This window comes from Pezoporus flaviventris, unplaced genomic scaffold, assembly GCF_033815535.1.
Source record: "Pezoporus flaviventris isolate CSIRO_AGI_PZ_B2104156 unplaced genomic scaffold, CSIRO_AGI_Pfla_v1 ptg000066l, whole genome shotgun sequence".
NCBI classification, from domain to species: Eukaryota; Metazoa; Chordata; class Aves; order Psittaciformes; family Psittacidae; genus Pezoporus; species Pezoporus flaviventris.
In genome coordinates, this window is record NW_026892614.1 from 3,740,692 (window position 1) to 3,766,505 (window position 25,814).

General features: G+C 39.6%; 1 protein-coding gene across 2 annotated transcripts in view; it reads left to right on the top strand.

Annotated features, from left to right (window-relative positions):
* The window catches only part of ZNF318 (zinc finger protein 318), a 27,255-nt gene extending 2,337 nt beyond the window's left edge, over positions 1-24,918 (top strand). The window contains exons 2-11 of one of the 2 annotated variants that reach the window (XR_009746536.1): positions 3,355-3,500; positions 8,320-8,953; positions 10,055-11,479; positions 14,163-14,262; positions 15,004-15,290; positions 18,067-18,270; positions 18,749-18,848; positions 19,880-19,998; positions 20,428-24,564; positions 24,681-24,918. Coding sequence is in view for 1 of the 2 variants with exons in the window: in XM_061471012.1 (XP_061326996.1) it covers positions 3,355-3,500; positions 8,320-8,953; positions 10,055-11,479; positions 14,163-14,262; positions 15,004-15,290; positions 18,067-18,270; positions 18,749-18,848; positions 19,880-19,998; positions 20,428-23,877 (6,465 nt within the window). In the remaining variant the exon portion in view is untranslated. Of the gene's footprint in view, positions 1-3,354; positions 3,501-8,319; positions 8,954-10,054; positions 11,480-14,162; positions 14,263-15,003; positions 15,291-18,066; positions 18,271-18,748; positions 18,849-19,879; positions 19,999-20,427 lie in introns of both variants that reach the window. The other variant, XM_061471012.1, reaches the window with a different exon arrangement.
* Positions 24,919-25,814: the final 896 nt, after the last annotated feature.

Genomic DNA, 25,814 nt, shown 5'->3' on the forward strand with positions numbered 1-25,814 from the left:
AGAAAAAAAAAAAAAGCCACTCCCCCACCCCCCCGCTTCACACAAGCATTATTTTTGACAAACACTATTCTCCCAGTTCTCCCAGTGTTATTTTGCACCTTTATGGCTGAAGTTACAGTAATCCTCTTCACAAAGTGTTTCAGATTCTTGATGTTTTTCTTGCTTATTCTAATTTCAGAGAAGAAAATTACTAATCTGAGAAATCAGGCTTTAGCAAGTTATCTAGTGCTGAACTGCTGAGCCAATTAGTTTTTATGTTTATTTGCAAGAATATTCATTTAAGGAAAATCTTTCTCTAGGAAGCAGCATTCACAGTAAAAGGGATCTTGAGACAATTAAATATAGCTCTTTAACCTGCATTGTGCATTTTCTTGCATATGGTAAAGCCCAGCGTAATTAATTATTAGAGTGTATATTGTGTACATTTTTTCCATGGAAGTTTTTGTCCACTAAAAGGTGTTTGACCGATACTACTTCATCTTCAAAAGTGATGTTACAAAGCATAAAATGCAAATACAGTTAATTTTACATTTTAGAAGTACAGTTTACAAAATTAGCATTAATTAGAGAAAGATAAAAACTGGGATTATGATGATGTTTTCCAAACAGTGGAACTAAGTGTCATCAAAACAAAGCAGACACCAGATATGTTGGGTCAGCATGATTGGGTACAGTTTTATGAAAGTTTTCAGATTTATATGACTTAAGCACCCCTCTCTAGAAGTTTGAGGGTACAAAATGTGGAAATCTGGAAAGTTACACAAGTGTTGTTAGTAAACAGTGTTTTGGAGCTGTTGTTGAGGAGAGATGAGTTCAGACAGAAGACTGAGGAAGAGGAATTCAAGCTACGATAAGGAAGGAGGACTTGGAAGAGGGGAATGTATGTGTAAGGGTGGAAGATGCAGGTTGTGGAATGAAGATACTGATGGAGTAAGGGTATGGGGTTAAATGAAGGATGCAAGCTCTAAGTTATTGTCCCTACCCTTCATATGAATTGCAGTACGGAAGGAGCAGCCTTAGAGATTTCTTACTCCCTTTTCTTGACTCTGTGAATTGTTTTGGGGTTTTGTGGGGTTTTGTTTGTTTGGTTGTTGCTTTTTATGAGATGGAGTGCATGCGGTTCAGGTTATCAGCACGATTGCACATTTTCTCATGCACAACTGGGATGCTGACTGCAAGCAGAGCTGTGTATTGGACTTTCTAAGTACAGATGGTGTTAGTTTCTCAGTAGCTGGGGAAAACTTTGTAGGAATTGGAAGAGCATAGAGCTACAGTAATGGGGCAAGTATTGAAAAATATAATGGGGGAGAGGAAGGTCAGGGCTGTACAGTGAGAGGTTGTGGAAGACCTTATTTGTTCTTGCAGGGTTAACACATGCTGCTTTTATTTGTTTGCTGGTCAGTGTGCTTGGGTTTTTTATAGTTTCTGTCAGATTCTTTGCTTTCTTGTAAGAAGATAGGCTGAAATTAGAGAACTGGAATATGCTTGGTCAACAGAGAAAGAAGGGAAGAAGAGCTGGCATGGAACCTGTGCAGTATTACATCAGTGGTAGCTGCAGTTTAGGTGCCAGAACAGGAAGGGAGTAAAATGCCGTGCAGTGCATAAGTAGGAATGACTGCTGGTGGTGTTCAGTGCTCCAAAGGAAAAAGCTGTTAAAACTGGAATTTCTCAAACTGAACAAAAAAAAAAACCAAACTTCTGAAGTTCAAGTTCAAAACTTGCCACTATAACTGCTCTTGCTAGGCAATCTGTATGGCAGTCACAGGCAATCCTAACATCCTACCCTTTCTAAACGTAACACTATTTCTTTTCTTTGTGCAGAAGTTTGTTCTGAGATGTAATCATCACTTCTCTGTCTTTATTTCCAGGAGGTGGTCATGTATATGCCCAACTTGCCAACAGTCTTGATGGCAAGAAGATGCCCTTCCAGATAATCACTTCTTGAGGCAGCCCTCAAAATTCAGTGTTATATTGGGCACAAAGTGAGCCTTCAGAGCGTTTTTATGAGAGATACATTCACCTTTTATATTATGTCTCAGCCAGGCTGTTGCAGGATCACACTGTGTGATACAACACAGCTGGTCTTAGAAAACAATTAAAATGTGTTCTGATAGATGCTGGGATTCAAATTAATGGAGCAAAGTAGATATCAGTCATATGTCACCACAAGACAAGGTTATGTCCCCAGTGGATTCTAGTGCAGATTTGCACTGCAAATAAATTGTGTTCAGGCAAATTTGTGATTTTTTTGTTTGTTTGTTTTTTCCTCTTTTGTTTTCTTGATGGAGATTATGTACTGTTCTTTTGCTCTCTGGGAGGATTGAGCTGAATCTGCTGCATCGTCTCAGAGCGTGGATGCGGGCAACATAGTGCACCTGCTGCTTGCTACTGCAGTTTTCAGGAATGAAAGCAATATGCAGTGCATGACTGTTTTGGCAGAAGTGAAGCTGGTTCACTGCTTCCTGTTAAGATGAATCTAAACCATGTTGGTTTAAAAAAGCAAACTCAGTATCTCTGTCTTTAGGCACTCTCATCTGTTTCTTAACAGAACTCCCTTTAGATAATTCCTGTATTTTAGTGGCATATTCTAGAGCGATGTGAGGCATAATAGTTAAGCATATCGTACCAGTAATGACACTTTCTGCATTGAGTATGTGTCCAAAGGAAGGTCTCTGCAGAGGCAGTTAGCTCAGGCCTTCTCCTATACGTTTTTTTGAAGGTGACTTTGCTTAGCTCTGGTTTATCTACTGATAATAAATAATGATAATGGGAACTCTATTATAGGTGTTTTGATAGCCACTGGTACTTTTTTGCATTACATTTGTATTACATTGCACTTACCTGCTGACAGCAGCATGAGGTGAGGAAAACTGTTGAAAAAATCGCTGCTAGGAAAATCTTTGTTTACACTGGTTTATACTTAGGTTGATATTTTTACTAAAGCTGGAAAGGGCTGAAACACAGACACTTTTATTAAGAAACTCTGGCACTGTCTTTTATGTGATGTTTGTTTAGCTGCTTCTCCTCAAGAAAGGAGGACAGCAGCAAATCTGAGACTTTCTGAACTTCTATTTTTTCCACCTTCCAGAATGGTACTTCATGAAATGTATTTTTGAGTTTAGAGCATGTTATTAGCAGCTGGGATGAGAACTGCAATGCAGTCAATACTGTCCCCTTTCTTTAGTAACTAAAGACAATTGAAATATTTGGAGCAGTTGTCCTCCTAGCTTGATTTTTTAATTGCTCCATCAACCCCACATTTTATGTGTTAAGCAGAGCAGAGTCACTTGCCTTTCTGTGTCTGAGATTAAAATTCCCTGATTGATGGGCTTGCACTCTTTCTTCAATTTACAGAGACGTTCACCGAGTCTCCGCTCTGAGTCTTCACTGGAACAGAGTTTGCGGATTACTGTTGGTAATGACCGGTATTGCATTGGCACACCAGAGCGAAGGAGGCTGCCTGATAGACTGGGCTCACCAATTGATAACCTGAGTGACAGGTATGGTCCTCTGCAGGTGGGGGTTCAAGCATGTGAAACAGTAAGAACAAGGGAATGGCTGTACTGGGTGAGACCAAACATCTAATTAGCCCAGTGGATGCCTAGGGAACAGGGGTAGGAGGGCAGGCATGTAGGTGATGCTTCCCTGGAATACTCTCCCAGCCTCCAGCAAGTTGTGGTGCAGGGGATTCCTGAACAAAAACCAGCTTCCTGTGTTTATAGTAGCTCTAAATAGATACTTCTTCTCTGATTTTTGTCAACTGCTTATTAAACCCCTGTAAACTAAAAGTGCCTGGATTATACTGCAGGAGGGAGATGCTGCTTTTGACATTTCACACCTTCAGCCACCTTCTTTTGTTTCTTATGAATATACTTAGACAAGACTGAAAGGAAGGTTGTTTACAGATAGTATAAAGCTTCAACTTTCTCATTTATTGGAAGGACTGGTCTACTTTCCTGATTTTTGAGAACAGTCCAGAAGAAAGCTCTAGTGTAACTTGAAGAAGATTTATTATTTTGACTTCAAAAACTCTGCAGAAGACAAGTGAAACATAGTTTCATACATGGTAAGTGTTAGAATTCTTAGGATCCCTTGTCTGGAATTTGACAGAAACATACTCAATGAAGAGATGCCTTTTATGTTAAAAATACTTCTATGAACAGTGAGATATAAAGATTAGTAGATGCTGTTTGAAAATCTTTGTCTTCTGTAGGAGAACAGGTATAATCTGGCAAAAGAAGTAAAATCAGAAGACTTTGTGCAAATGAAATAATTTTCTTTGTTTTGAATATTGTGAAGATGGCATAGTTTGTGACCCAGAACATAAAATTGCAGTTTCTGGTCATGGATAAGCATCCAGCACCAAAAAAAAAGGGCACTATAACTTCAGGTTTTGATACAAATATCCCCAACTGGTTAAAAAATAAGAAAAGAGAAAGGGAAAGAGGGAAGTAAGCAGATTAAGTGAATTTCCTGTCTTTCTCAAGCATAAGGTTAAGTTTCAGCAGGTGCAGAAAATCAAGTGAGAGTTTGGGTTTCAGTACTGTCACTTTTATGCCTTTACCTCAGTACTCCTGGGATCACTGTTTTATTTATAAATCCCCCGTGCAGTCTGCAGTGTTCTGAATGAAATGAGTGCATATGCTCAGGGAGAGTACAGTGGTTGGAAGGAGCAGGAAATGGTGTTTAGGAGAACTGGCACTGCTCTGGCACATTAAGAACATGCAGGGCTGGGGGGTGGTTAGTGTATGTCGGTGTTTGTCCCATTGCTTCCTTTTTCCAGTGAGGTTTTAAATATAACCTGTTTTGTGGTTATGATGCATGGTTAGAAGTAACATCAGGAGCAGTGGAGTTTGTTTTAGCATAAGAGCGAAAATGGTGAAGAACTTTTAGTTTATCTCTGTTACAGGACCCATAGATGTAAACAAGTGGTCAGAATAGACTCCTGAGAAGGAATAAAAATAACAGTTGAATCACAATCAGAATAAGAGGAAGTGAGACCATGTAGACCTCGGTTTTTAAGTGGCTTCTCATATATTTGTAGTGTAGGTGTGCAGGAACTCCATGTGATTGACTTTTTGTTTTTTTTTTGTGTAGTCTGTTTATGTTGGCTGCACTTGTCTGAATGGTGCCCACTGCCCAGAACCTTAAAGCATGTGACTACCAGGTGATCCCTTAGCTTTTCCTAAGTCTTCTAGGTACTGTTTTTGACTTCCAAATTTCTTCATTGTTTAGCCATTTTGGCTGTTTTTAAAAGACACTTCGTATTTGTTTAAGGAACTTGTTTTTCATGGAGGTTTTGGTCATGTACTGGTTTTCCCCTCTTAGAGGCTGCCCTGGTACCAGGACACTGACTTTACATCTACCTCTGGGCTTTAAAGTAGCCCTTATTGTGGGTCATCATTGGGTTTAATACTGGGCATGTCACATTTTTATTTGGCATGTGGTACATTCTCATTGTCAAAAAAAAAAAAAAGTGTTTTCTGAAGATGTCTTTTAAAATTTTGAAGTAACTGGAGCACATAATTCTGAATTTAGTTATACTCCACTATTTTTGCTAACTACGCAGAGATTTCAAACAACCTCTTTTACAAATTATTCTCTGTAATTTGCAGGGCCTTGGGATGATAAAGAGGTTCATTAACCTATAAAGGAAATAAGATACCACAGATGGAAATCAGGGATGCTGCAGCAGTGGATTTTCAGGATGCCCCAGGAGAGTTTCTCAGGGTGTGTGTGCATGTGCAGGTCCATCCTAAAACATCTGTAAGAACCTGCCCCAGATTTCTAGAGCAGCTGGCCTCCTGCACATGTCTAAGTAAGCATAGTGAATGCTGCTGTCCTGTGACTTTAAGGTCACCTAAGCAGCTTCAGTCTTCTGTTTCAACAGATTGGTATTTTTTTGTGTTTGTTTTGTCTTCCAAAATCTTGGTCTCTCAAAGTGAAGAATATATCTTATCCCTCTCCCTGTCTTCCATCTCTCCCTATGTCAGTATTTTTAAGATATTCTACTACTATCTGAGCTGGCATAAGCTATACAGAGCATCCCACCAATACTTTAATCAGAGGTTAATCCAAAAAATTAGACCATATTACTGCAGAGACGTGGTCTGTATTAAGCTGTGTTCTAAAATAGCATGTTTTTGGCATAATATCAAAAGTGACGGCTTGAGCATGAACAGCTCATCTGACTTCCTACTCAAAGGCTGTGTGTTGAGGTGAAATCCTGTTGGTTGCTGTCAGACTTTTATTTTTGTTTCTGCCTATGTAAATATATATGCCAAAAAGTAATTTACCTTACACTAGTTGTAGTTCTCTGAGGCACCATGTCTACGTAGTTTGTGATCTGTTCTCCTTCTCTGAAACAGAAAATTCTCGTAATTAATGGATTTTGGGTGGTGAAGGAATTGGGATGGTCACAGTGGTACCACCTTGTATTCTCTCTCAGGGGTGCAACAGCCTGTAGTGGACACTGCTGGCTAAAACCACCCAGAACAGTTAAAAGGGACATATCTCTGTTGGATTTTATTTACAGAAAATGTACTTCGAAGAATCACAGTTTTTGTAAGGCAAGTAATCCCTTTCCTCACATCTGTATTTAACCTTCAGGTTTTAAATTTGCATCTTAGCTGTTCAAAGTGTATTTGGAACATCTTTCTAGTTGGAAATATAGCAGGTTTGCTGTTCCCTTCTTTCCAAAGTATGATTAAATATTCTTTCTGCTATGTCACTGCAGTTAGACTGTTTGAATTGTAGGTGACACCTGGCAAGCATCTATGCAAATTATTTGCACAAAAATCAGTCGAAATTGTATGGTGAAACACATCTATTACTCCACTATGTGTGTTCATGCAGCTTGTGTAGGTCTAGCAAGCTCTCAGAAAAGGTGACGCTGGGGATAGATGTAACTTCATAGAGACTGTAAACATTTATGTATTAAATTTAATTCTAGCTACTTTTTGGGTATTTGGAGGGGGTGGATATGCATAATCTGCTGAAAACTGGAAAGATGCCATCTAATACTTTGAGTACTGGTGTATGTGATATTTGCCTTAAAAGGTGTGTTGGACTGATAAAGCATCTAATATGAAATGCTTTGAAATTATTCAGGTTAGAGGTAAAGTACAGTTTTGTGCCTGTTTTGCTTTTAAGGATGCATATGTAAACTATGAAAATACTCCAGAAAAAGACCTTGTCTGTGTCTGTTATTCTTTGACTTTGAAAATTGGGGTTGTAATTCGTGTGCAAATATTTTTGAAGGCGTAGTCTGGCATGACTTGATTTGTCCCTTCTCACATCTATGGAAGGTCTTTCCTGAGTAGGAGGAGGTGATTTTTGAGGATTCAGGCAGTACATAGTTTATCTCAAGTCGATGTCTCAGTCACTCAGGAAAGACATTTCTCTAGGTTTTCTTCCCATTAATTTCACTTAGGAGCTCATTTTCTGACCGTTCTTGGAGGATCTTGCTAGATTTTTAAAATATCTGTGAGTGAAACCAGCAGCTGGTAATCTTAAAGTAGTTTGGTTTGTTTCTGTCTCATCTAAAGAACAGTACCAGAAAAGTTCTTAGGGGTAGGAAAAAGGTCTTTGTTAAAATAGTACTCCTAATTGGAGGTCTGTGTAGGAATCAGTCCAAACGAAGATACTCTTAAGAGATGTAGCAAGTTACTCTGGTGTTGTGCCAGTTGCACATCTACTGTGTATAATAATTCAGTGGCTGGCACAAAAGGATGATACTCTTACATTTACTATCCCTGGTTCATAAGATGTCAAAAAACGTGCTTCTTTTTGAGTATACTGGTAAATGTGGCAGTTCTGTCTACAGAGCTGTTGCAGCAGAAAATGTTGCTGGAATCTGTGGTCCTTGTCCACAGCTGAAGATAAAAAGAGGATCTAGTTGCATTGCCAGTTTGAAACTGAATTATGCCTTGAATAATTCATATGAAATGTGACCTTGGTGTTTTGCTGGGAGAGGTTAGGAAAGGGACTGTGGTCTGAAATATGATAGTAAGGTGTGTAGTCTTTCCCCTTCACAGAAAAAAGGCCATCGTATCAATTTTTCAAGGCTCTCCTGTAGTATGAGTTGAAATGTTCACATCATTGTCTTTGCAGGTGACTTCCTAGGAGGGATGTATAGTATCATTAAAAATAAGTCTCCTTCTCTCCCCTGCCCTTTAAATACAAAAAATGTTGCTTCTGTTTGGTGATGGTGGTGTTATTCTGAAAGTGATCTGGAAATTTCTTACTCTTGAGTAAGAATAAGACTTAGTTTACTCTGATTCAAGTACTTAATGTTTATTCTACTCTTCTCTTACACAGGGATGATATGGCTGATGGTCCAATATTCACTAGAGGCCTCTCATGTCCTCGAGGCCTTGAGAGATACCCATCGCATGAAGATCAGCCTTCAAGTCCCTTCATCATGAGACATGATGAAGACTACCGCAATCGAGATGTTTTTCTCCATCGTTCAGATTATAGTCCCCATTATGGTCGTCGAGAAGAGCTGCCTCGTGGATCTGATAGAGATGGTGATAAACTCAGGAAATCCTCCTACCCGCTGAGGCCAGAAGAGAGAGGAAGAGAAATAAAGCGTCCACGGTATGAAAAGGATGAGAAGATGCATGGTGTGAGTGGAGAGCATCAGGGTTTCTCATCAGGAACACGAAACTATCGCAGACGAAGCCGCAGCCACAGTAGAAGCCCAAGCCCATCATACCTAAATGAAGAATTCCGAGAGCTTGATCGTGCAAGACGGAAAAGAGAAGAAGAAGAACGTAAAAACCACTTGAACCACGATGTTTCAGGCAGTGGTTATGTGATCCCTGGCTTGACAAATACACTACAGACTTCTGAGCCTCGGTACACATACAGGCCTGAGGAAATCCCATCCATGCCAAAAAAATCTATTTTGAAGAAGCGAGTGGAGGTGGAAGTAGAGTCTCCTGTTCAGGTTTGATCTCTGTCTGTCTGTCTATGTGTTTCTACTTTACAAAACCTTCACTTTATGATGCAGAACGTTAGTTTGATTTCCAAAATAGACATCCCAAATCTTTATGTTTTCCTGTCGTCAAGAGAACAGGTATCTTTTTTCAGGCCATACAAGTTAGGATTGCATTAGAAACTTTAAACAGTGAAGGTGTTTAATCAAGAATTGTGTATATATAAAATCTGAGACAGAATAAAGTGTCCATGTTGAAATTCAGTCCAGGATGTTGATATCTGGGCCAGCTGCATCTCTTTGTACCACAGGCAGCCAGGATGCTGATCAAAGCTTTTCACCTGTTACAGTCCCTCTTTCTTGTTTATTTATTATAGAATTAAAGAACTGGCTAATGCATCCTCAGTAGCTCTGGCTGAAAACATCTTTGAGTTTCCTTGTTTTTGTCCCGTGTGGACTGTAGGCTGGGATCAACCCTATTTAATTTGTACCCAAGCTACATCAGTTGAATCTCAAAATGAGAGCAATGGAAAGATGTGCTATTGTGCCCACTGTGATAAATTGATTTTTCTCATGATTTAGCGCATCAGTTTTGATCTGCCTGTTGTACTGATCAGTGTTGGTTTGACAATGACATGTTTATCTCAGGAGGTGCTCCAATACTGAGGATCCCATTCTATGCCTATTATTGGAAATGCTATTTAGCATGGCATTAATTATGCATATCTGAGGAAGTGACTGGGAGTAACACCAGTGCAGTTGATTTACCTGTCTTAAGATGTTGAAGTCCTATTTGTCTGTGAGTAAACTCAAAGTATAGCCAAAATCATGTTGTGGGGTTTCAATATAAAAGTTTCAGATCTTATGCTTGTAAAAAATAATGAAATAAAATTGAGATTTTGTGTATTCTCTGAGATAAGCATTCATTGCTGGATGTGACATTCCAGAATCGTTAGGCAAGTTGTTTTGTAATCTCTGTTCTCTTTAGACTGTATATTGTCTTCTCTAACTCTTCAGCCCTGAACTGAAGAAATTAATATGTTCCTTTGTTCTGTGAGGTGCACAGTCACCTCAGAAGGTGCTGTAGTAAATAGCAATGTCTCTCTCTTTCAGCCTGAGGGCTTTTCAAGCAGTCTGGCTCCCAGCAAGGATCTTCCTCTTCTTTCTAGTCATTCGTCTTTGTCCCAGAGCAACGAAACGGCTCCTTTTGCCTCTGAAGTGGAAAACTTTCTCAAAGGGTTTAACAAAGACTCTGTTGTAGAGTCTGCAAACAAGGACTTGCATGATGGTTTATATGAGTGGAGTCCCCTTTCTGGGGCTCCCAAAGATTCTTTCACTTTTGAAGATAAATTTGGAAGCTTCTTGAGTCACAAGGAAAAGGTGGAACCCAAGTCAGAGCCTACTGATCGCCCTACTGACTTCCTGCTGCCTCATGAAAGGGCCAGTCAGGATGGCAGTGGTTTCTCCCGAATTCTGGGCATGATGGCTGATTCTATAAGTGCTCAGGAGAAGAGGAGGCGTAGTTTTCCTGACATTGAGGATGAAGAGAAATTTCTTTATGGTGATGAGGATGAGGACGCCAAAACTGAATCTCTCCCCATTCAGAAGCCGCCAGTGAGTTGTGGCAACGAGCTAATAAACCAGAAAATGAGCCCACCTCCTTCTCCTGCTCCAGCTGTCAAGCTGGATCCTTTAGAAGAGCCTAATGCTGAGTATGCAAAGATCCATGACTTACTCAAAACCATTGGACTTGACATTGGTGTTGCTGAAATTGGAAAACTGGCTGTTCGTACCCAGGAACGCCTTCATGGCAAAAAGCTGGCATCTCGTTCTCCTGATCGTCGCTCTTCAGATTCTCGCAGACTGGACCCTTGGGACTTGCGTCGCAGCCGAAGTGACACTCGTTCTCCTGAGTCAGGCCAGCAGCACTCAGCATCACCTCCAGTCTCTTTCCAGCAGTCTAAAGATGCATGCTCTCTTCAGAAATCAGAATATATTAAGAACAAGCCAGTGGGACAGGATATGCCTCCATGTGCACCAGAACAGCCTCATCCTCCCGTCTCTCTTATACCCTCAGTTCCACCAACTCCTGCTAGTTTGCCACCTACACCTACTTCTGTTTCTCAATATCAAATTCCCAACTATTCCCAGTTCACTCCCACTCAAATGCCCCAAAACTATCCACCTCCCACAATGGCTCCTCCAGGATACGATGCATATGGGCACTATATGGCATATGCAGCCTCTGGCTGGACCATGTACCCCGCTGCCCAGCAGCCTAATCCCACACTGCCAGAAGCTCATGGTCTTCTTACTATGGCTATGTCAGCAAACCCTACACGTCCCAACCTCCGGGTGATTGAGACAGTCTCTATGGGAAAGGATGTCCCTGATTTAAAACGAGATGGTTCAGTGCTTGTTCATGTCCCTACCACTCCTGCTCATTCCAAAGTGCCCCTTCGTCTGTCTTCACACCCTCTCAAAAATAACACAGAAAAGATGTCAGATGAGAAAAACCGTGCAGCTCAGAAGCAGAAGGTATGTTGCCTATTATGATACATTAAAATAATGTTGGACTGCTTGATTGCTAGGGTAGAAGCTTTTCCTCTTCAGGTATGCCTTTTTATTCCCTGAGTGTCTCCAGTTTAAAAACAGCTGGACTAAATTTCCTGCTGTTAAAGTTTTCTGTGCATTTGTCTGTATTACTCTGTGAAATTAAAAAAAAAAAAAAAGTTTAAAATCTCCAGAAGTTGGTCATCCATGCGTTGTGGCTGAACAGATAGACACAAAGTTCTTGGGGCCAGCCAAAATCTTACAGAAGAAAAACACAAGGTGGCTACAGTTTAGCTTTATTGTGCTGAGCTTTAGATATTGAAACACTGGAAGATATCTAGATATATAAATACATGAAGGGACAGTATAAAGAAGGTGGAGCTGGACTTCTTTTGGTGGTGCTGTCCAGTGGCAGGACAAGAGACAGTCGGCACAAACTGAAATACTGGAGGTTCCATCTGAACATGGTACATGGTACAATAATACCATGGTTATACCTATATTAGACATTCTTAAATACATACTAAAAGATTTTGTTGTTCACATATAACTTTCCCTCTACATTTGTATTAATCATCTCTTGCAAAAATCACAAAATCAGAAGAGCTTAAGGGGAACTGTTCTTGGTGCGTCAACACCAGTTTAGGTTATGGGTGTTCATGTTTTCCTCTTCTAGTTACCTTTATTTATATGGTAATTACAGACTAGTGGGGAAGAAGATATTTTAAAATAGGAAACTGGGGGTATATAAATGTGAAAGGACTGGAAGAGTCCTGAAGTTTTTTCAGGTTTTCAAACTGGTTTCCCCTCAGTGTTTGTTGTTAAAATAATACCATAGAATTCTAGAATGGTTTGGGTTGGAAGGGGCATTTAAAGATCATTAGTTCCAACCCCCTGCCATGGGCAGGGACTCTTTCCAGTAGACCAGGTTGGTCCAAGCCCTGTCCAGCCTGGGCTTGAACACTGCCAGGAATGGGGCAGCCACAGTTTCTGTGGGCAACCTATGTCAGTGTCTCACCACCCTCATTGCAAAAAAATTATTCTTAGGTCCAATATAAATCTACCCTCATTTAGTTTAAAACTGTTGTCCCTTGTCCTGTCACTACAGGCCTTTGTAAAAAAGTCTCTCTCCATCTTTCTTGTAAGCTGCCTTTAGGTACTGAAAGGCCACAATAAGGTCTCCCCAGAGCTTTCTTTTCTCCAGGCTGAGCAAGCTCAACTCTCTCAGCCTGTCTTCATAGGAGAGGTTTCACAGCCCTCTAATAATTTTTGTGGCCCCAGCAGGTCCATGGCTTTCTTGTGCTAGGGGTTACAGAGTTGAGCACAGTACTGCAGGTGGGGTCTCAATAGAACAGAGTAGAGGGGGAGAATCACCTCCCTTGATCTGCTGGCCATGTCTTTTGTGCAACCCAGTATAACAATTTGCTTTCTGGGCTGCAAGCACACATTGCCAGTCATATCTAATTTTCATCTACATATGCATATCTGCATTAGATTCTTTCAGTGTAGCTGTGCTAATGATATATTGTGATTGTAGATCTTCTAGTAGAAAAACAGCACATGATGGGCTGGAAGCTTTTCGCCTACTCAGTGATTATATCACATTCTTGAAAAGAAATCAGTCCATGGAAGGAGGGACAACTGAATCCAAGAGAGGCTCAGAAGAAGTCACTTTAAATTTTTAGTTTGAGATCACCTCTCTGCTTTTTTTTTGAAGTGACTTAAAAAGGGGTGCTTACACAAAGTGCTACACCAGCAGATAAGTGAGCTTTCACTGCTCAACAACTATGTTGGTAGAACTCCTGGGGCTTATTCTGGGCAGGATCTATAGATCTGTATATAGATCTATAGATCCTGCCCACATCTGCATTGCCGTAGTGGTACTAATTCTCTAGGAAAGACAAAGCATTGGGTCAGTTGTTTTTTATTCAAGGAAGGAGTCAGTAGTAAGCTTTAAGCATTATGAAGGTAAAAAAAAAAAAAGGGACTTGTCTCTTGAAAAATAAAGCCAAGAAGGAAATTAAAAGAACTTTCCAAGTTTCATTTTAGCATAAGGTTTCCTTTTGTGAGAATCAGTGAAAGCCAGTGAAAAGCAGATTTGTGAGCCCCTCATGCAAGAATTTACCTTACTGAGCAAGAAGCAAACATCATCTAGGTGTTTCAGACAGTTATGCCTGCAAAATATAAAATTCAGTGATACAGTTATGGTCAGATTGAAACCGAAGCCTAAATAATAGCTAAAATTGTCCAGAGTCAAAGCCTGAGGCAGGGTGAAGGGCTGTGAAGTCTTTTGTCACTGAGAGAACATGCTGGCTGTAGAGATACTGCAGGAGTTTTGGAGAGCCATTTATTATGATCTTGCTTATCCTTGTAGAAGCTAGTCAGCGGAGTTTAAGTGCCTTGGGAAATGGTGCAACAAACAAAGCTGTTTCAGGGAAGACACCAAAAAAATCACCTTCATACAGGGTTGAAGGGTGAGTACATGTTATAGTTACCTGAAGATGCAGAGGAAGAGGTGCATTTGTTGTGTTAGAATACTCAAGAGCATTTCAAGAATAGTGAGCTGTGTTCTGTGACTGGCAAACTGAGGTCGTGCTGTCATTCTTTCAAGACTGCTTAACTTGGGTCGGGAAGAGAAAAAAATCCAATCTGCTTCCAATCTGTTTAGGTGATAGAAGAGAGGGAAAAACTGAAGAATGAACGAGAAGCACGGCAGAAGAAGCTTTACTATCTCAAAACTGAATTGGACAGGCTTCGTAAACAGCAAGGTACAGTGCCTGCACCACGCACCTCTCCCCACTTTTGTTTTCCCTGCTGTGGTGTATCACAAGTCCTAGTACCTGCTAGGAGATGTGAAGACCAAAATAAGAATAGTCTATAGTTTAGAGCTAATATTTTCATACTCTGGGCAATGCAGAACTCTTGAGAAAACAGTGAGCTAATTACTATATTAAAATCATTTATGTTAAACTTGGGCTGTTACACTGAAGCAAACAGTTGTTCTTGCATCTTCTTGGCAGCTTGACAAGTTAAATGAATCACACATTTTAGTGCTTCTTTAGAAGTAGGAAATAGTAACTGAAGACATGTCATTGTGCCTTTCAAGGTTTTGTTAATCTTACTTGGAGAAGGAAGAGTCCTCTCTAGACAGAGTTGACTTTTTATTTTGAAAACTTTTGTTTGGTCAAAGCAAATACTAATTTCCATCACCTTTGGAAAATGATACTTTTAGGTTAGAATGTAAGATTAACTTTAGCTTGTTTGATCACACAGGGAAATAGTGATAATTAAACTGATTCTCTCTCTTGAAGGATTATGATGCTTCTGTTAGAATTGTATAACAAGGGAGATATGGTAATGCTGTACCTGAAAGTCAGTTCCATCTTTACAACTTCCTAGTCAAGATTTAGCTGTAATATTTTATATTAGCATTTTACTTGTCATTGAAATAGTTATCCAGATCTTTTCCCATTGCATTTCCAACTCTTCTATTTCCTTGATTGGCTCAGGAGAGATGTTGAGGAAAAAACGTCGTGAGAAGGATGGACACAAAGACCCCTTGTTGGTTGAGGTGAACAGACTACAAGAGAATATTATGAAGGAGATTTCAGAGCTGCATAAAGAATCTGATGCAGCTGACAAGAAGCAGTCTGAGCTCGACAAAGTAGCACAAATCCTGGGGATTAACATATTTGAAAAACCCCGGAAACCATCTGTGGAAAACAAAGATTCCTCAGAGAAGAACAGCAAGTCAGAAAATGCAAAAGGTCTGGAAAAAACATCTTCCTCCAACAAGGTAAAATCTTCTAGCTTGTGTGCTGATGATTTTCCCACTGAGAGAAGAGGGCACTGGGGAGACAGCTGCTCCCAAACATTTACTAGGGGATCATTTGATGTGATTTGTTTATCACATGTCATATGCTGGTTTTGATGGCGCATATAGGTGAGAGTCAATGTAATCAGTGTTTATAATTTTCCGCAGGGTTTGTGCACTTCAGTACCACTTACTGGTTCTGACTTGGTTTTGCTGAGATGTTAGTTGAACAGTATCATGCATGTTTGTAGCTGTTCAGTCTCAGTGCCATACTGGGAGGACAGGTGGTTTTTCTCTACAACATTGCTGACATGGCCTGTCAAGGATGAATGTTTGTAGCAGGAAAGCTCTCTGCAAGTTTGGAGCATGTTGGTCTTCTCACTAGGTGATACTAACAAATCAGCTGAACATGATTATTATATACATGCTATGTCTTCTCTCTTTAAGAAATGTCATTATGCATCATTATGGTCTCTCTGACATACTCTGTATTAATGAGTGCTGGATATATCAAAACGAGCTTATTGCATTACAGAAGATAGTTTTTACTTTGGAAGTAGTGTATGACAGTAATATCTGAAAGGTTATGCATGATTCAGGACATTGATTATCATGCTTTTCAGATGTTTATTCAAATATATAACAGAAATAGCTGATGGGAGGTGGTAAATGGCTTTTGTCTAGACCTTACTCTATATTTTTTGCAGAGAGGAAAAATCTGTGTATCCTGTAAACTTTGTTATGTTTCATCCTGGTCTGATTCAGAGAACTTATTGATGTCTTTCATTTTAAGGCTTGCTTTTGTATTTTGTTTTTATTGTTTCTTGAAACATCACTGAAGTTTAGTGTTCACTTACTTTTACAAATCATTTGCTTCAGTCACCACATTGTGAAGCTAAAGTAGACATCTTTTAAATCCTAAACTGCATTGTTATATTGCTTTCTTTTCTTGAAATATGGCATGTGTGAATGTATTTTTAATTATTTTAACTTTCATTGTTTTTTTTTTGTCCAAACCCATAATGACTTGATCCCCTTTTCATAGTTCCTTATTTTAACATGGAAAATACTGAGTTCCGGCTAGGAACATTTAATACTTTCAGATATCTATAAGTACATAGGACACTGCCTTTAGTGTCTAAGATTCACCTTATAACTCTGGTTGTTAGTTTTTTTTTAAAGAAAAGAAATACGGTGCAGGCCTTTTGACACTGATATTGGTTGCCTCTGTCAACCTCATGGCAAAAATGTATGCAAACTGCCTTGTGGTCCCTTGCTGCTGAGCCTGTGTCCGTGTGTTGTAGTTACATAGTCAGTGTAGAGCTGAGCCTTGGACTAAACAGACAAATCATCTCTTCTGGGCTCTAAATAGCAGCCAATTACAAAGTCATCCTTGAGTTGGGGTTAAGCATAAACTGGGTTTAAGAGTTGACTGTCACCTATCTATATGAGAAACATTGCCTTTTTAAAGTTCTGATGGAGATAGTATTTTTATAGGATATATTGGGTGGATATATGTCTGTAAGTAACATAAACAGTGACACTTCTTAGACATCATGAACATTCTTCCATGTACTTCCTGCAGATTATAAGCTGGTCTTCTCATTTTTTACGAGTATGTCAGCTTTCCTATGTTCTTGCACGCAGAGTTTCTGCAGATATTCACTGGGTCACTTCCTACTCTGCTGCAAAGATTGTACTGGGGTATGGGTATCTGTGGGGTACATAGTGGCCTGGGTGTCTCTTCATTGTTTGATCTACATTGTATGTTGTGTGGGGTGGTGTTAATAGGAGAGAATCTATTCCTGTTTATCCAAAGGAATTTCAAGTACAGCAGATGTTATTTAAGAATTTTGAATCTGCTTAAGTGAATTTGTTCAACATGGATAGTGAATAACTTGGAAATCGTGCAGCCAACTCGGGTCTGCTAAGTTAACACACACATTAGATATAACATAATGGGCTTTCACCCATGGAAAATGTAACTAAAACCTCAAACTACATCCAGTACTATTGTAATATAAATGATCAGGGCTCATTCATGATCTATATCAGGGATTATTTGTTTTGCTATTCTGCCGTGTTAGTTTAGTATTAATTTTGGGTAGAGTCCTGAAGTGTATCACTGTATGGCGTCTTTCTGTACAGATCAATGTAAGTGCAAATATCGGATGCTTAAATTGAAAGATGCTTCACCTTGCATACTTAGGTAATTAACAAAAACCCATCTTTCTATTATTGCTAAGAAAAAAGTCTTCTGAGGAATTCAGGAACTCTCAAATAATCTTGTAAAAGTACTTTTAGTCAACCAATTCTTACTTCTTTTTTTTTATTTTGCTTTCATGCAAGCTAATTCTACAGTAACTTCTGAATGCTTCTAGGGGAACTGTTTTAGGTCTTCTGGGCACTGTTTGGCTAGTACTGTAAATTGGAATTATTCAGATCTTTATGTGAAACCCATGAAGTGGGAAGGGTGCATGCCATAGGGAATTTGTTCATTTGGTTCCTTGATTACCTACAACCATCCAGCCATTACATCTGGGAGCCTTATTGGAAGCTCTTCACTGCGGCCATGCAGCGTCTTAGTCGACAGTACCAGCTCTCTGAAACAGTGGAATTAGCCTGGGCCCTGAAAAGCAGGTGATACATATTTTTATTTTTGGTGTGTGTGGCTTCTGCTGGAGGCAGGTTCTGAGTTCTAGAGCATTATGTCTGCCCTACCTTGTCTTAGAGAAGTGTTTCCTTTTGTTCAATTTAGGAATCAAAAACTACTAATGAAAAATCCAGAGGTAGAAGCCCGAAGCCAGCAGAATCCTCTTCACAGTCCTCCAAACATCCTTTCCAGTTGGCCAATATTTATGAATATTATGATGCAGGGAACCACTGGTGCAAAGACTGCAATACCATCTGCGGAACCATGTTTGACTTTTTCACACACATGCATAATAAGAAACACAGACAGGTATGTTGCAGGCTTTCTTCACTAAGTGCATTTCGTATTGCTATAAATATTAACACTAAAACATACATCACAGAACTACATTTTACGAGTGAATCTGAAGTGATAAAAGAACCCAAGAATTTGCTTATCAAATCCTTCTTTCCCTAATGCCAGATTTAGCAATTTGTACAACTGCTGGTGTTCCAACTAGTAAATGGGGCCTGTGTCCAGTTTGCTCAGGAATTAGTGTTTGATATTCATGTTCCTTATGTTTACTTGTTCTTTGATATCATTTGCACTTTACCTTTTGCACAGGTTATTTTCTCATTATAAATTGCAAAAATGGGAGGGGAAAGAGAGGAAAACAGTTCCTGTAAATATTTGCACGTTGATTTTAATGTTCAGTGTTCTGAAAGGATGTTAAAAAGGAAAAAGTCAAGTGTACTTCCCTTACTAGTGTAATACATGAGCCTGTATACCTCTGTCACTGTGCAAATAGACCCTGGATCCTTACAACAGACCTTGGGCTTCGAAGACACAGAGTGAGACCAAACAAGACTCCATAAAACGCATCGATAAGATAACTGTTCCTGCCAAAGGTATGTTAATTTTTTTTAACTTGGGCATCATCTTCCTTTACTGTCCAGCAGGTTCCAGTTGCTCAGAGAAAGGGATTTCAAAACTTTTACTTGTTATAGGAGCACATATAAATACTGTATTATTAGGTAAAAGGCAAATTATTTAATTTCCTGGTTGTTCTTGTGCAAAAGGTCATGAAGCATGACACAGCGTATTTCCTTCTCTTCTTTTTAGAGTTTAGGTTTTTATTTCGAATGCCAGGTAACTTTTCTTTCTCCAGTGTAGTTCTGAAGTAATTTTTGCCAACATGCTAGAATTCAGAACACGACCACAAGAGCTTGCTGTATTTAGGCACGTCTTGTGCAGTAGTCCACAGTCTTGCAACAGACTTCCATTCAATACATTTTTAGTACAGTTCTCCCTGAAAAATCATTGATGAGCACTTGGTAGAATGTGGATACAGAGAATCTAAGAAAGCCATATGGAAGGGGCTGTAAGTGATTTGAAGACTTATATAACATCTGAGTGATTAGATTTGCCTGCCAGTGATCAATCACAGTTTATTAATCTCTTACATACTTCTAGTAGTGCCTGGTGAAGAAGAATCTGCAGTGTCTTAGATGACTGCAGCTGCTTGTGTAGGTGTAGAGATGTAGCCTTGCTGAACTTCAGTGAAAACACTTGTGTTCTTTTTATAAACTAGGTTTAAACAGGTGCTTAGTATTTGAACAGATGACACTACAAAGGTGGAAAATAGATGAAGACTGTAGGAAATGTTAACCTACTTGAATTTGGGATAGCCTTAATAGGTTGGATAGTTCTGAAATAATTTTTTCAGTCATAGTAAACAATAGTAATTCTTCACTTTATGGGTTTGCTCCTGGCAGTGGTGTTTCCCATACTGCAAGCATAAGAAGAGCAGCATTAATTTTTCCAAAAAGGAACTTTGCTGCAGGTTTTGCTCTTGTTCTTTAATACGTTTATCTGGCTTTGTAAAGAGCTTGGCATTTGTTAAGTTTTGTTTCTCTGATCATTTTCTTTGGCCTTTCAGGCTCTGAGTTTCTGATTCCTATCACTGGATATTATTGCCAGCTCTGTCATGAATTTTTTGGAGATCAGATCTCAGCAGAGCAGCATGTGAAAAGTCATCCCCACAATGAGAAATACAAGGTTGGTAGCTGGTGTACCAGGAGTGTAGCTTCTCATGTTAGCTTATACTTGTTCTGTCTTCCTTTACTGGAGAGTGAGACTTGATTCCTTGGAGTATATGTATTTGATTATCTTCACTACATTCTACTGAGCTAAATAAGCAGAACTTCCCACTACATAGAGGATAATCTTTCATCTGCATGAAGTTGCAATGGTGTTGAAGTCCCAGTGTTGATTTTCAAATTCTTCTGTAAAGTGACAGCACTGCTTCCACTCAATTGACAGTAAATTCAGAATGTGGAGTTTGTAGCATCTGAGTTTCCTGGTAGGAAGAAGTTCTCTACTGTCTTAGTAGCACTTAATGAACAAATCAAAACTGTTACAGAGCTGAATTTATTTATTTATTTTTAATTGAAACAGTGACTAAAATTGTGCCATTTATTTCCACAGAAATACATAGATGAAAACCCACTCTATGAAGAGAGGAGAAATTTAGACCGTCAGGCTGGATTGGCTGTAGTTCTGGAAACAGAGCGCAGGCGGCAGAATGAGCTGAAACGGAAACTAGTTGAGAAACAGAAAGAAGAGAAGGATGAGAAGAAACCAAAAGTAATAAAGAAAGAGGAAACAAAGAGTATCCCAGAGCTTGGAGAAGGGACTAGTGAGACTCAAGGCAAAATAGATTCTTCTGGGAGAAAAATGGGTATCAAGCTTAAGCTGAAGAAGGAAGAGAAGAAGGAGGAGAAAAAAGAGGAAAAGAAAGAGGAATCTAAAAAGGAATCACCAAGCCAGACTTCCTTTGGGAAATTCAGCTGGAAAAAGACTGAGAGAGACGATAAAACCCCAGCAGGCACTATTCCAAAGGAGGAGAGTACAGAAGGAAACAAAGAGGAGAGCAAGTGCCAGTCTGGGAAACCTCATGTCAAGCCCATTGAAATCAAGCTGTCTGGTAAAACTGTTATTCCACACACTAGCCCATGGACACCAGTTGTTGTCACATCAACACCATCAAAAATTCTACCCAATCTACCAGTCCCCACCATGATTTTCAGGAAGTCTACGACTGCAACAGTTAGCAAACCAGCACCTTTGAACACCTTTTTATCCATAAAATCCTCTGGAGCTACCACCAAACCATTGCCTGTAGTAAAAGAAACTAATGCAGACCTTCTGCTTCCCCCAGATATCATCTCAAAAGCTTTTGGAGGAGAAGAAGTAATTTTAAAAGGGGCAGAGGAGGATTTGAAAGCAGCTGAGAAAAGTGAATCTTCTCAGACTTCTGATATACCACCTCCACCCCCTCCTCCAATAGCAGTCCAGCAGACAGCTGTCATCCCTGCAGATGAAGTTGCTCCAGGTGTGTCTGAAAGTGAACAGACAATGCTGGCAATGCCTGTGAGACCCCCTCCACCACCAACTTCAACTGCTTTCAGTGAACAGGCAAAAAAGGTAGAGAAACGGAACTCTTGCTTGGCCACAGCCAATGCTAAAGATCTCTATGATATTTTTTACAGTAGTGGTGGAAAGGGTTCAGCTGATAGCAAGCTTGCCAGTTCTGCACTTCCAAATGGAGAAAACTGTAACCTAACAAAACCTGCAGATTTATCTGCAAACCATAAAACAAATAATAGCTCATCCTCCTTGAAAGAGGATTCTCAGAATGTGGCTGCTGAAGTTAGCCAAGTCCACTCAGCTGACACAAGCTCAGAACTTGGGAAGACTGATATTCAGGAGACCTTAATATTTCATAATGAGATGAGCCCTGACATTGAAAATGGTATTCTGAAAGACGTAGGTGAAAAATCTCAGACTCTTCTTTCAATAGATGTTCAGAACAAATTGAAAGAAGATTCCTCACATTGTAATAATCAAGTGACTGGGCAGTGGGTTCTCAGTGAGAATCAGGCTGAAATGAACAAGAAAACACTTCAGCCTCAGCTATCAGAAATGTCAGTCACAGAATGGCCAGAAACAAAACCTGCTTCTGGTTTCCAGATAGCTGCAGAAATTGGACTTGCGGATATTAGAGGTAGAGAGCAGGTAGGTAGTCAGGTATTCTGTGATCTGCAGAAAACAGAGATTCAAGAGAAAGTTGAACAGGAAGGTGCAAATAAAACTGCAGTTAAAACTGCAGTTACTAACACAAATGTTCCTGGTACCTTGGAGAAGGATACAGAGACTAAAGACTGGGAAATAAAAGAGGCAAAGCCTGAACTTAGCTTGCACTCAAAGACTTCGTTAACTGAAACACAGAATAAAATTCAAAATCTGGGAAACTCCCACTTAGTAGAGGAAGAATTAAGTGATAGCTATAGAACTCACTCAGAAACTGATAGTCCAGACTTGCTCTGTGATTCTCAAAACACTACACAAGAAAAAGCTTTAGTAGCAGTAACAATAGGGCAGAATTCTGTTGATGCCTCCTTAAAAGATGTAAAACTGAAAAGTACAGCTTTGGAAGTATCTCATCCAGGAGCCCTTGGCAAAGCTCCCCGATTTTCAGAAACCCAAAGTAAAATTTCAGAATTGACAAGAAGTCCTGGTGAATGGGACACTTCCAGAACTAGTAATGGAGAGGAACAGGTCGTCATGACCTGTTCTTGTTCTGAAAGTAGCTGGAATCTATCAGATACTCCAAATGTAGAAGTAAAAACTAGTTCTAATGAAATTAGTGCTTCAGAATTGACAGAGGCACAGCCAGACACATGTCTCACCAACACAGAAAGTAGAAGTAGCATATCAGAAGCTCAAGAAAAAGTTCAGCCTGAACCTTCAGACCATCCAGTGCTAGATAACAAAAACCAAAGGCAGGAAGTTACATGGTTAGTGAACACCAGCTCTGCAAGTATTGTTGAACTCGGATCCAGTGCAGAATTAGTAGTTGAAAAAAAATCGTTAGGACACACTGGATCTGATGCAACATTAGATAATGTTTTTATCAAAAGAGGTGCAAAAGGAATAGGGACTGGAGGCTTTTCTAGGATTCATTCTGGTCTTGTCCAAGAGTCAGTAGTTGCTTTACCAGCAGATTTCCATCAGGAGCATCTTTCAGAAGCAGCTGTCTGTGCCCCAGAAACAAAGCATGAGGTTTTAAGAACCTCAGCAGCCAATGACTTTCATCCAAATTCCACTTACTCAGGATTGAACACTGAGCAATCTGGAAGTCTCTCTGCAAATGTTCATGTGGATAGCAAGAAAGTTTCTTTGACATCAGAAGATGTGAAAAACAATGAGGCTCCGTCCCAGAAGGCAGAGCTCAAGCTCAAAAGTGCTGATTACAGTTTGGGAGATACTAAGGTAAAATATGAATGCTTCAGCATCCTTACAACAGGACTTTTAAATGAGAATATCAAAGAAGTCTCAAAACTAGAAAATACTGCATCCATTAGGCTGGAGTCCAGTGAACTTAAGAAGCTAGGCAATGAAAAAACAGTGGGTGAAACAGAGATAACTGATTTTGCTACACTGAGTTCTGCTAGTCGGGAAGATAAATTTTGCACACGGATTTCTCAACCAGTTATGCTGCAGCTTGGACTGCAGTCCTCAAATAGTGACACTACAGAAGTGGTCATGCCAGTTCTAGAAATGCAGGGCATTTCTCCCACATCTGAGATCCTTCTGCATGTGGAGGAGAGCAGAGGTGGTCCTATTGAAATGCCATCACTGAGCTGTGATGGGGGCAGTGCAGAAAGTCAGGCTTCTGGCTGCACGGAAACTTTCCTTCCTGGGCTCAAAGAAATACCTGGGAAGGAGGGTGGCTCAGGAGGCAAGGGAGCATGCACCATTCTGAGCAAGAAGACTGAGCAAACAGAAACTGCTGACAGTAGTTTGGAAGCTACAACAAAGTCAGGAGTCTCTGAAAGCTTAGCTGAAAGCTTAGCAGAAAGCCCAGTGGGTTGAAGTGAACCCAGCCAGTCCCAATATTTGAGGAACCAGAGCTGGGATTATGTATATGTTTTTTGTTTGGTTTTTTTGTTTTTTGTTTTTTGTTCCAGTTGAAGGTTTTGGGTGTATTTTGCATCCTGTGGTAGGACTTGACTAAAGGGAAATTTGCATCATTGGAAACCAGACACATACTTTATTCTGTACATAATTAATTGTGTAAAATGTTTTTTCATGTGAATTTTTTTGCCAATTTCTTTTCTACACTATGCTATTAAAATGGAATCTGTCGTTTATAATGCGTGCGTCTTTGTTGTTTATTTTGGGGGCTTTTATTCTTTGACCGTTTTTGGATAATTCCCAGCTCACCCTGTTTGTGTCAATAGCACTGAGTAGCCCAGCCACTGGGACAAGCTCAAGAACAGCAATTTAGAACTTGAGGAAATGGAGACTTGCAGAAGAGCTAAACCTGAAAATTTCTTTAAGCTGTAATGCATGATTTTGTTTACTTTCATTGTTTGAAATGCAAGAATGTGATTAGAGTTGGTTTTGTTTGTTTATCTGTCTGTGATTTGTAATTACTGTCGTATTACATCTGTACTTAAGCTGCTTCATTGTATTGTATAAGCACATGTATGGATGCCACAGCACTAAAGCAAGGGGAGAAAATCTGTCCGACTGGCTTTTGGAGAAGAAGACTAATCGGTAAGGCTCTGTGGCCTGACACCTGGACCAGACATACTGAGGTCACTTACATGATTTGAAATGGGCTTTCTTTCATTGTATTGTGATCCAGTAACTGTTTGTGTTAAATCATTTAGCAGCTGACCAGCTCTGAAGAAGCAGAAGACCAGAACCCTGGTGTCAGGAATTGGACTCGCTTCATGTGATAGAGACACATGCATGCCTACCCTGAATGGTCCTTGAGCTATCAAAAGCTCTAGTGTGATGGTTCTCATTTGTATAGCTTGTTAAAGACTAAAGTATTAAATGTGTTTGCTTGGATAAATATGACATTTGTAAATTGTTTAAAAAATAAACATATGTTGGTCAACAAGACTTTCTTCCTGATTTTCTTCTTTCTTTTCTTAAGGAAAGTGTTTGATTTCAATTAATTTCTAACTCCTGTAGTAGCTTATCAAACTGAGAAATGGTAGATGATGAAGATATTCAACAGGTAGCCTGCTCAGTAAAAAAATGATCTATTCCCAGCTCGATTCAATGGAAGAACTACTGTCAACATCATCAGTGGAAATTTGTTTGAAGTCCTGAGCCCTATGTAAAGCTCAAGGCAGGGCATTGGGGGGGGAACCCAAAGAGTTCATACTTCCGTAATTACTACCAGCACATGGACCTCCAGAGGGGCAAAAATCACCAGTTTTTCTTCCTATTCTGTGACTGTGTGAAGAAGCTTCACATGAAACATCTTTTCAGAGTCATCATGGTGGTTTTCATACTGGAAATGTAAGATCTGTTTAAGCTGAATTTGGAAATACAGTATAAATGGTCAAGTCATCAAAACCAGGTAATTAAGAAGGGAAGAAGGTTTTGAGAAAGGCTTTTTGAGCCATTTTTGTGATGCTAAGCAGTTACTGCATTGAAAATAAGATGTCTTTGTTGGTATCATTGCCCTACATTCTTCAAAGAACCATTTGCTTTTTGAAACTAAAGAAAGCATGGTTTGACATGCTTTGATACTTTCAAAATGAAGTTGGGTAATGAGTAGAGATTGCTTAAATCCTGGTTTATAAAAAAGTCCTTTGTAGTGGATCTCAGTTTTCTGTTTTGTTTTTTTTTGTTGGTGTTTTTTTTTGTGTGTGTGTGTGTTTTTTTTTTTTTAATTAGATATCTGAGTTTATTTGTTTACATTTGGCAGCCAAATTTCCCTCCCTCATTTTCTGTCTAGTTTCTTCAGATAAGTGCCTGATCCCTTGTAAATCTACAGAGGAAAAGGG